General features: G+C 44.0%; 1 protein-coding gene across 3 annotated transcripts in view; it reads left to right on the forward strand.

The window, feature by feature from the left end:
• Positions 1 to 11,855, forward strand: part of bbs9 (Bardet-Biedl syndrome 9) — a 373,121-nt gene that overhangs the window by 4,645 nt on the left and 356,621 nt on the right. For all 3 annotated transcript variants that reach the window (XM_055634652.1, XM_055634651.1, XM_055634653.1), the window contains exons 2-3: positions 2,960 to 3,075; positions 7,936 to 8,086. In XM_055634652.1, coding sequence (XP_055490627.1) covers positions 2,970 to 3,075; positions 7,936 to 8,086 — 257 coding nt within the window. In that variant the 5' untranslated portion in view covers positions 2,960 to 2,969. The remainder of the gene's footprint in view (positions 1 to 2,959; positions 3,076 to 7,935; positions 8,087 to 11,855) is intronic.

Consider the following 11,855-nt stretch of genomic DNA (forward strand, 5'->3'; position numbering starts at 1 on the left):
CCCTGCTATTTCCGGCAAATTATGTATGTCTTCCTTAGTGAAGACGGAACCAAAGTAGTTATTCAATTGGTCCGCCATATCCTTGTTCCCCATGATCAACTCACCTGTTTCTGACTGCAAGGGACCTACATTTGTTTTAACTAATCTCTTTTCACATATCTATAAAAACTTTTGCAGTCAGTTTTTATGTTCCCTGCCAGTTTTCTTTCATAATCTATTTTTTCCTTTCCTAATTAAGCCCTTTGTCCTCCTCTGCTAGTCTTTGAATTTCTCCCAGTCCTCCGGTATGCTGCTTCGCTAATTTGTACGCATCATCCTTCGCTTTGATACTATCCCTGATTTCCCTTGTTATCCATGGATGTACTACCTTCCCTGATTTATTCTTTTGCCAAACTGGGATGAACAATTTTTGTAGTTCATCCATGCAGTCTTTAAATGTCTTCCATTGCATATCCACCGTCAACCCTTTTAGAATTAATTGCCAGTCAATCTTGGCCAATTCACGTCTCATACCCTCAAAGTTACCTTTCTTTAAGTTCAGAACCATTGTTTTCTGAATTAACAATGTCACTCTCCATCCTAATGAAGAACTCAACCATATTATGGTCACTCTTGCCCAAGGGGGCACGTACAACAAGATTGCTAACTAACCCTTCCTCATTACTCAATACCCAGTCTAAAATAGCCTGCTCTCTCGTTGGTTCTTCTACATGTTGATTTAGATAACTATCCCGCATACATTCCAAGAAATCCTCTTCCTCAGCACCCCTGCCAATTTGATTCACCCAATCTATATGTAGATTGAAGTCACCCATTATAACCGTTTTGCCTTTGTCGCACGCATTTCTAATTTCCTGTTTGATACCATCTCCAACTTCACTACTACTGTTAGGTGGCCTGTACACAACACCCACCAGCGTTTTCTGCCCCTTAGTGTTTCGCAGCTCTACCCATACCGATTCCACATCCTCCAAACTAATGTCCTTCCTTTCCATTGCATGAATCCCCTCTCTAATCAGTAACACTACCCCACCTCCTTTTCCTTTCTGTCTATCCCTCCTGAATATTGAATATCCCTGGATGTTCAGCTCCCAGCCTTGGTCACCCTGGAGCCATGTCTCCGTGATCCCAACTATATCATAGTCATTAATAGCTATCTGCACATTCAACTCATCCACCTTATTCCGAATGCTCCTTGCATTGAGACACAAAGCCTTCAGGCTTGTTTTTACAACACTCTTACCCCATATACAATTATGTTGAAAAGTGGCCCTTTTTGATTTTTGCCCTGGTTTTGTCTGCCTGCCACTTTTACTTTTCACCTTGCTACCTATTTCTTCTACCCTCATTTTACACCCTTCGGTCTCTACGCTCACACATTTAAGAAACCCTTTCCCTTTAACTCCTCCACTGTCCCATTCAACACCCCTTATTCAGTTTAAAGCCACCCGTGTAGCAGTGGCAAACCTGCCTGCCGGAATGATGGTCCCACACCTGTTAAGATGCAATCCGTCCCTTTTGTACAGTTCCCCCTTACCCCTTATCATGTTTGGCACAGTCATTGTGTGCCAAAGGGACTGTTCCTCTGCTGTACTCTACAGGTTGAACACTGATTTTCAAGCAACTGATGGTCCATCCCCCTGATAAGAGCTCAGTTGCATTTCCCTGAGCGGTCACAGGTGATATTGCGAGTGGCAAGCGCTCTTTGTTTACATCTGAACAATGAAATCTCTCCTTGGCCTTTTCTAATTCTATTTCTTCTGGCTCAATGTTTAAGTGTTTTGTTTTTCAACTCTGCCTGGCCCCTACGCACCACCCCACAACCCCCCCTCCCACAATTCTGTTCGGTTTTTCTCTTACCCTCTGGAACTCTGAACTTCCTGTCAAGCCTTCTCTAATTTACTGGGCACCTTTAAAAGGCTACTTCCCAAAATCCCATTTCAGTTATGTTCTCAATCTTCCCTCCTAACTGTTTTGCAAAGGCAATACAGTAAACCCTCATTTTAATCGACCCACTTATAACCAATTTCGGACATAGCGGATGAACCTGCTGACACGGTAGTGACAAGGCTGTCATTTCAGTATCAGTTTAATTTATTGTCACATATATTGACGTACAATGTAAAGCTTTTGTTGCATGCTATCCAGTCAGCAGAAAAGCAATTCATGTTTACAATCGAGTAATTTACAGTGTATAGATACATGATAAGGGAATAAAGTTGAATGCAAGGTAAAGCCAGCAAAGTCCGATCAAGGATAATCTGAAGGTCATCAAAGAGGTAGATTGTAGGTCAGCAGTGCAATAGGATTATTCAGTTGTTTGTTAACAGCTGGGAAGAAACTGTCTCTGAATTTGGAAGGTGTGCGTTTTCACACTTCTATACCTTTTGCCTTATGGGAGAGGGGAGAAGAGGGAGTTGTCAGGGTGCGACTGATCCTTGATTATGCTGCTGGCCTTGCCGAGCCAGCGTGAGGTACAAATTGAGTCAATTGAAGGGAGGTTGGTTTGTGTGATGGTCTGGGCTGCGTCCCACAATTCGCTGCAATTTCTTGATGTCTTGGATGGAGCTGTTCCTGATAAAATGCTTTCTATGGTGCATCTGTAGAAGTTGGTGAGAGTACTAGGGGATATGCGGAACTTCCTAAGCCTTCCAAGGAAGTAGAGGCGTTGGTGTGCTTTCTTGGTCGTTGTTTCAATATGGGTGGTCCAGTCGTTGGTGATATTAACTCCCAGCAATTTGACGTTTTCAACCATCTCTACTTCGGCACTGTCAATGCAAACTGGTGTCTGAATACAGCTTCGCTTCCTGTCATTATTACTATCTCCTTTGTCTTGCTGACATTGAGAGAAAGGTTGTTGTGGCTCGCGTTGAAGCCCCTGGGGACATCCTATAAAACTTCTGTAAACCCCATTCTGTGCATCAGTTGTCTGAGACTTTCATTGCTTTGGTGATTTCAGGTTGACAAAGATGTCTTTATTTAAAGCTCGAGACTGGTGGTCTACATCTGTAGGAGAACAAGAGGATTTTGACCAAGGATGTTTATGTGTTGCTGATGTTGACAACACTGAAAGTGGTAAGTGAAATAAACACCGACTCGCAATAGTTTTGTTGTTGGATGAAATGGTGTATTGTAATTAAAGGGAGGTATTGGCCGGTTGTAGAATTCGTAATAATGTAATTTAAACAAAATGTACCATTTCACAAAGACTTCTTTCCTCATTTTGATTGCTGATAAATTAGCAAACTAGAAAAGCTGTGTGACTCCTCCTCTCTACCCAAAATCCTTGAAGCAACAGCAACAAAGAGAAGCAGGAGAAAACACTGATTGGCTCTAGCCTGAGTGGGAGCAGAGTTAGAAGTGAGTCAGAGGGGGAAAACAGTTTAAAACTGAGGAATTTGGTTTGTAGATTGGTAAATTAGTCAATTTATCAGTCAATATAAGCAAGACGGCTCTTAGGGAGCGGCAGTGAGGGAAGTGCTCTGTGAGAAAAGTCTTTGGCTCGAGAGTCCTGTGAGTAAAGTGTAAGTCTTTGAGCTCTCGAGAGTCTTCGGCGAGGAGGCTGAGGAGACGAGGCTACGCAAAAAGCTGAAGAGGGAGAAACGAAAGGAGATGTCAGGCAAGCTGATTCAGTGTGATGCTTGCAGTATGTGGGAGGTCAAGGACACTGCTGGTGCCTCTGGCTGCTACAAATGTGAGAAGTGCATCCAGGTACAACTCCTGAAGGACAGTGTTGGGGAACTGGAGAAGCAAGTGGATGACCTCGGGTTTGTCCGAGAAACTGAGTCGTTCCTTGACAAGTCCAACAGTAAGGTTGTTACACCTAAGGTACTGGAAGAGAGCAAGTGGGTGACGGTGAGAAAGGGAGGGAAACTTGGAATGCAAAGGTCCCCGTGTTTTATACCTCTTGTGAGCAGGTTCGCCCACTTAGAAGCCGTCGGGAAAGAAGACGTTATCACACTGAGCGGCGGACTGGCTTGCAAAGCAAAAAGAGTTGTTGAGCCAAAACCAAAGAGGCCAACGTCGGGCAACGCCATTGTAGTTGGAGACTCCATTGTGAGAGGTACGGACAGTGGTTTCTGCGGGAACAGACGGGATTCGAGGATGGTGCGCTGCCCTCCTGGTGCCAGGATCCAGGATGTCACGGACAGTGCAGAAAATCCTCAAGGGCGAAGGTGAACAGCGGTAGTGCATGTCGGCACAAACGACGTCGGAAAGAAGGGGATGAATATTTTGCAGCATGACTTTAGATAGCTCGGAAAAATGCTGAAAAGCAGGACCTCCAGGGTTGTTATCTCTGGTTTGCTTCCAGTTCCTCATGCTGGCGAGAGCAGGAACAGGGAGATATGGGACCTGAATGTGTGGCTGAGGAACTGGTGCAGGGGGCAGGGATTTAGATTTTTAGATCACTGGGATCTGTTTTGGAGTAAGGGGGAACTGAACAAAATGGACGGATTGCATCTTAACAGGTGGGGGACCAGCATTCTGGCAGGCAGGTTTGCCACTGCTACACAGGTGGTTTTAAACTGAATAAGGGGGGTGGGGTGTCGAATGGGATAGTCGAGGATGGAATTAAAGGGAAAGAGAGTAAAGGGATGGTTAATGACCCCAGAATTAACGGGAAAGGAAGCTCACAAAAAGGATAGGAGCGTATGCCCAAGTGTAATAGGGATCGATGTGAAAGGTGAGATGTGTAAGGAATTAAAAGTATTGTATATGAATGCGCAAAGTATAAGAAGTAAAGTAGATGAGCTTAAGGCTCAGTTAGAGGTTGGTAGATATGACATTGTGGGGATTACTGAGACGTGGCTGCAGGAGGATCGGGCCTGGAACTTAATGTTCAGGGTTATACATCCTGTAGAAAGGACAGGCAGGTGGGCAGAGGAGGGGGGTAGCTCTGCTGGTGAGGGATGGAATTCAGTCCCTTGCGAGGGAAGACATAGGGACTGACGAGGTATAGTCACTGTGGATTGAGTTGAGGAATTGTAAAGGCAAGAAGACACTAATTGGTGTTATCTACAGAGCCCCAAATAGTAGCCCAGATGTAGGGTGTAAGTTGCAGCAGGAGTTAAAACTGGCATGTAACAAAGATAATGCCACTGTGGTAATGGGGGATTTCAATATGTAGGTAGACTGGGAGAATCAGGTTGGTTCAGGACCCCAAAAAAGAGAGTTTGTAGAATGCCTCCGAGATGGATTCTTCGAGCAGCTTGTAATGGAGCCGACCAGAGAAAAGGCAATTCTGGATTTAGTGTTGTCCAATGAACCAGATATGATAAGAGAATTCGAGGTAAAGGAACCGCTTGGAGGTAGTGATCTTAATATGATTAGTTTTAATCAAGAAGGAGAACGTTAAATCGGAAGTGGCAATGTTGCAGTTGAACAAAGGGGACTATGAAGGCATGAGAGGGGAGCTGGCCAAAGTAGACTGGAAAGTGATCCTAGCAGGAATGACGGTGGAACAGCAATGGCAGGAATTTCTGGGCATAATCCGGCAGACGCAGGATAATTTCATTCCAAAAATGAAGAAAGATTCTTAGGGCTGTAGGAGGCAACCGTGGCTGACAAGAGCAGTTGGGGATAGAATAAAACTCAAAAGAAAAGATGTATAACACTGCAAAGAGTAGCTGGAAGCCAGAGGATTGGGAAACTTTCATAGGACAACAGAAGGAAACAAAACGGGCAATACGGGCTGAAAATATGAAGTACGAGGGGAAGCTGGCCAGGAATATAAAGAAGGACAGTAAAAGCTGCTTTAGGTATGTTAAGGGAAAAAGAGTAGCAAAGTCAAATGTGGGTCCCTTGAAGGCAGACACGAGTGAAATTATTATGGGGAACAAGGACATGGCAGAAGAGTTGAACAGGTACTTCGGATCTGTCTTCACTAAGGAAGACACAAACAATCTCCCAGAAGTACTGGAGGACAGAGGATCTAAGGGGGTAGAGGAACTGAAAGAAATTTTCATTAGGCGAGAAATAGTATTGGGTAGGCTAATGGGACCGAAGGATGAAAAATCCCCTGGGCCTGATGGTCTGCATCCCAGGGTCCTCGGGGTGGTGGCTCTAGAAATAGTGGGCGCATTGGTGATCATTTTCCAATGTTCAATAGATTCAGGATCAGTTCCTGTGGATTGGAGGATAGATAATGTTATCCCACTTTTCAAGAAAGGAGCGAGAGAGAAAACGGGGAATTACGGACCAGTTAGCCTGACTTCGGTGGTGGGAAAGATGCTGGAGTCAATTATTAAAGAGGTAATAATGGGGCATTTGGATAGCAGTAAAAGGATTAGTCCAAGTCAGCATGGATTTATGAAAGGGAAATCATGCTTGACTAAACCTCTGGAATATTTTGAGTATATGACAAGTAAAATGGATGAAGGGGTGCCAGTGGATGTATTGTAACTAGACTTTCAGAAAGCCTTTGATAAGGTCCCGCACGGGAGACTGGTGACTAAAATTAGAGCACATGGTATTGGGGGTAGGGTGTTGACATGGATAGAAAATTGGTTGGCAGACCGGAGCAAAGAGTAGGAGTGAACGGGTCCTTTTCAGAATGGCAGGCAGTGGCGAGTGGAGTGCCACAAGGCTCGGTGTTGGGGCCACAAATGTTTACCATATATATTAATGATTTGGAAGAGGGATTTAGGAGCAACACTAGCAGGTTTGCGGATTACACAAAGCTGGGTGGCATTGTGAACTGTGAAGAGGATGTTAGGAGGTTGCAAGGTGACCTGGACAGGTTGAGTGAGTGGGCAGATGCGTGGCAGATGCAGTATAATATAGATAAATGTGAGGTTATCCACTTTGGCGGCAAAAACAAGGGGGCAAATTATTATCTCAATGGGGTTAGGTTAGGTATGGGGAGGTACAGCGAGACCTGGGTGTTCTTGTACACCGGTCACTGAAAGTTGGCGTGCAGGTACAGCAGGCAGTGAAGAAAGCTAATGGAATGTTGGCCTTCATAACAAGAGGATTTCAGTATAGTAGTAAAGAGGTTCTTCTGCAGTTGTATAGGGCTCTGGTGAGACCACATCTGGAGTATTGTGTACAGTTTTCGTCTCCTAATTTGAGGAAGGACATCCTTGTGATTGAGGCAGTGCAGCGTAGGTTCACGAGATTGATCCCTGAGATGGCGGGACTGTCATATGAGGAAAGATTGAAAAGGCTAGGCTTGTATTCAATGGAGTTTAGAAGGATGAGGGGGTATCTTATAGAAACATTTACAATTATAAAATGACTGGACAAGCTAGATGCAGGAAAAATGTTCCCAATGTTGGGCGAGTCCAGAACCAGGGGCCACAGTCTTAGAATAAAGGGGAGGTCATTTAAGACTGAGATGAGAAAAAACTTTTTCACCCAGAGAGTTGTGAATTTATGGAATTCCTTGCCACAGAGGGCAGTGGAGGCCAAATCACTGGATGGGTTTAAGAGAGAGTTAGATAGAGCTCTAGGGGCTAGTGGTCAAGGGATATGGGGAGAAGGCAGGCACGGGTTATTGATAGGGGACGATCAGCCATGATCACAATGAATGGCGGTGCTGGCTCGAACGGCCGAATGGCCTCCTCCTGCACCTATTTTATATGTTTCTATGTTTCCATCATTGGCCATTATGACATTCCTGGATACTCAGGAGAAAATATAAATATGATATAAAGAAGCTCCAGAGTGATTTGCTTCATTCTTGGATCTAACATTTTCCAAACACAAATTAACATTCAGCCTTAACATGCTAAAATATTGGTGATTAGAAGCAGCTAAATCTGGAACCACGTGTTATGTTTTTAGTGCCTTGAATAAAGTAGACCCATGGACTATGGTGAATATTGAAAATTAATATTATAATAATTATCAAATGACTTTGAAATTAATATCAGGTTTCCTGCTTCAATTAAGATAAAATAATCCAATTTAGTTTTGTTTTTCTTGGTTCTGCAGATAAAATTATTGTTGGCAGCTATAAAGGGATTCTACGCATCTATTCTCCAAATCCTTTCAAACCTGGAGCAGCATTTCAACCAGAAGAACTTATTGTAGAACTTCAGTTGCAGGATCCGATATTACAGGTGGAGGTTGGCAAGTTTGTCTCGTAAGTAGATATATTATTAAATAGACTGGGGAGAGTTATTGTTACCAGCCACAAATAACTGAAAGTGTAATAGTTTAAAACCCCTTATGAATATGGATTGAGTGAGACTAAATATAATTTTCACTGTAACTTATTTTATTGCCAGCAGTACAGCAGAAAATCATCGAATATAATAGTTCTCAGCTCATCTGTATAAAAGAAACAACAGAAACCAGCGCTGCAACTGACAAGCTCTCTCTCGTTTATCATATAGATTACAGTGTACTATGTTTACACATTCTGTTATGATGCAGCAAATAAGAATTTCATTGTTCTATCTTGGATACATGACAATGAAACACTCTTGACTCATGGTAACACACTACTCCTTGTCTGATTATTGATTTTGGAGCAGCATGCTGAACTAACATGGGGGAAATCAGTCAATTTTCATAGCTCTGCAACCAAATAAAGCTGAAGAAACTGGAATCTGAAATAACAGCAGAGATACAAGAAGGACATAGGAAACCAAGTAGCATCTGCAGAAAGGGAGACCACCACGGGTTGAAGTCAGCAACCCTTTGTTGGAAATGGGGGAGAATCAAGGGTTTACAGTTTTCAAAGCAGAGTGGTGAGGGAAGCGTGAAGAGGGAAGGTCCAAGACTGAAGCTTATATGTGATATTGGAGCGCGCTTCCAATCTGCACCCCCAGCAACGACGCAGTGCTTAGCCGCTTAGCACTGTTACACCCAGTTCGTCTTTAAATTTCCAGTCAATTGGATACCCAATCTGGGCAGGGCCTCGAACCTCTAGTTTTTTTTTAATGGAATAGTTTTCTTAGCAGCAGCTGCAGATTAAGGTTAAGTTTTATGGGCCTTTAACCCAACCCCAGAAAGGGGCCTCTAACTCCACAGGCTCTTTTGCCCCCAGTGCTTACTAGACGCTATTCTACGATCTCGTTGGGACCCTTTCCCAAGCCCGGCAATGATCAATCTGCTCCGGCTAGCGAAGTGATGAAAACCGATGCGAAAACTGCACCGTGGCGCCGATTTTTGCACTTGCGATCGGGAACAGCTCAACACCCTTAATTGCAAGCTTGTGTTTGGGGGTCCGTTGAGGTCCTGGACGAGCCCCCAATGTAAATACGCTCTTCTAAAGCTTACCCCACTAGTCAGGGCCGGCCTTAAGCTGATTGGACCGATTTCTCCCAATTGGGCCCCGCGTCTAAGGGGGCCCCGCGTTAATTTTCCGTGTTTCGTAGGGAAATACAAATTCGCTTTGTTAAATAAAGATTAAAAAAAAAAACAGCAGAGGACAGAATACACCTATACGGATTTTTTTACAAAACGAACATGGATAACAACTGCTGTACGGCCATCAGACACAAACGATTTGTTAACTACTACTGTAGTACTTGTTAACAGCCAGTAGTTAACAAGTAGTTATACAATGTGTCATCAATGCATCGATCCACATTCCTCAGTAAATGTAATTGTGTTTTGAACAAGTATTAATGACGCTGCGTTCCTTTGAATACAATTCACGTGGTGTCATTAATACTTGCTCAAAACACAATTACATTTACTGAGGCATGTAGATCGATGTATTGATGACACATTGAGAATTTCTTGAAACTCACCATCATGATTGAGGGCTTCTTATTGGCGAGCTTCTTGGTGTGCAGCAGGTTAGTCATTCAATTTACCTACCGACCCACGTTGTGTGTGTCTCTCCCCCCCCCCCTCCCCCTCCCCCCTCCCCCCCCCCTCCCCCCCCCCCCCCCCCCCCCCTCCCCCCCCCCCCCTCCCCCCCTCCTCCATTGGTGCATTTGACAGCTGCCGTACATATTCGAACAATGGGCTGCCGTAATGGGCTTGCCTTGTCATACATTTATTGTATTTGTTATGTTATTAGAAATATTAGCACAAGACCCAATTATAAATGTAAAAAAACCTCCAGTGGTCTTGTCTCTCTGTGATACAGGGAACCATGTCCGTATGTGGTGCAGTGCAATACTGGAGATTTTAAAGTTAGTTAAAATATGTCACCTGCCCTGTTTCAGCTTTATTGACAGAGGTCAATATTAATAACGCTCACGAGGCTGAAAGCTGCCATAGCCAAGCTTTGTCCATTCCTTCTCTGCGGGGATGTTGCCTGTCCCGTTGAGTTACTCCAGCTTTTTGTGTCTATCTGTAGCCTAACGTTATTCAGCCGAGTGACCCTTGGACCCTTCATTGTATGTTGTTTCCACGTTTATAATAAATGTTTTCAGTGAACATTACCTCCGCTGTTGGACACCCTGCCTCAGACGTGGTGCGGTGTGTATTACTGCTAGTTACCTCTTCAAACGGTCACTGGAAACTACGTTTTGAAATGCTTGCGAAAATAAGTGATATGTTCCCTCCGCAGGTGCTGCCTTGCCCGCTGTGTTCCTCCAGCACTCTGTGTTTTTTGTTTGGCTCTGAAGTTGAAGGTGGACCCCCCTGTGTCTACCTTCAACTCCCTGTCTGTGGTGGCTCAGCGGGACGGGCAGGGACTCTGGGGAGAGGGTTGTGTTTCTGGTTGAGACCCTTCTTCAAACAATCACAAGTACTCTCTCCGACGAGAGTTCAGTCTGAAGAAGGGTCTTCTCTCCAGAGTCGCTGCGCTGCCTGTCCTGCTGAACGACTCCAGCTTTTGTCTATCTTCAATTTCAGAGTTAGATAAAATTTCTCATGGGGGGCCTATAGCGTCTACCCCCCCCCCCCCCCACTGATTATGGTATGCCAATGTACCAATTAGCAACTGATCTTCTCCATCTCCATAAAGACCTGGTCTATTGCTAGAAATTGTAATTTATTTACCTATCTGTTACGGACTTGCAGCATATAATACAATAATATTAAAGTTCTGATCTTGAGAGTATCACATTTTTGAATTTTCAAGGCAGTCTGGGTGTTTTCTATTCCTATTTCCATCACAACTGTCAATTTTGTAATTAGCTACAATTAGGTAATTAACTAATTATATGCTTTAATTTCAGGTCACCCAAGTAAGATGATTTATATTTGTTTCAGAATGCTTCAATCTATAATAACTGAACATTTCATTCAGTTCTCTTAATTTTTAAGAAAGTTATGGGCTTTTGACTGTCCTAGATCACAGCTTTTGTGTTCAGTCAATGGAAAAGCAATAGGGAACAAGATGCTAATTTCCGAGTATGAGGATATGAAAGTGAATTAGGTGTTAAATTAAACTTCTTTTTATGCTTTATCTGATGGGATAAATTGCAGACTTGATTTTTAAAATCTCAAAATTTTGTAACATTGCTAGAAAACGTACCTGCATCATGGAGGCCGAAGGTTAGGTTGTTAGCCAAGAAAGATAGACTTCATTATCCCTCAGTATAGCAACATCAAGAACGGTGTTGCTGTACTGAGGTATAGCCAAGTCTATCCCTCACTGCTAGCAGCTGATGGGAAGCGGCCGTAAAGTGGAAAGCAGCTGTAAAAGCACAGCGCTGCTGAGGGGGAAAGAGTTCCTTTCCCAGCGTGTGGGTAGTCTAGCCAGGGGTAAATTTGCGGGGGAGGGCAGGAGCATTGAGAAGGAGGGGGGTCGGGGATCATGCCAGCATTCAACTCAAAAGCGGGTCAGCGGGCGATGGATAACAGGACAGCGGGCGGTGGAGCTTACTCCATGTGTCAGTGTGAGTAACCTCAATTGATTCCTTGTTCGCGCTGACACAGGAGTACGCTCCAACGCCCGCTGTGATGTTATCCATCATCCGCTGACCCCTCTGCTCTATGATCTT

This window comes from Leucoraja erinacea, chromosome 4, assembly GCF_028641065.1.
Source record: "Leucoraja erinacea ecotype New England chromosome 4, Leri_hhj_1, whole genome shotgun sequence".
In the NCBI taxonomy this organism is placed as follows: Eukaryota; Metazoa; Chordata; class Chondrichthyes; order Rajiformes; family Rajidae; genus Leucoraja; species Leucoraja erinaceus.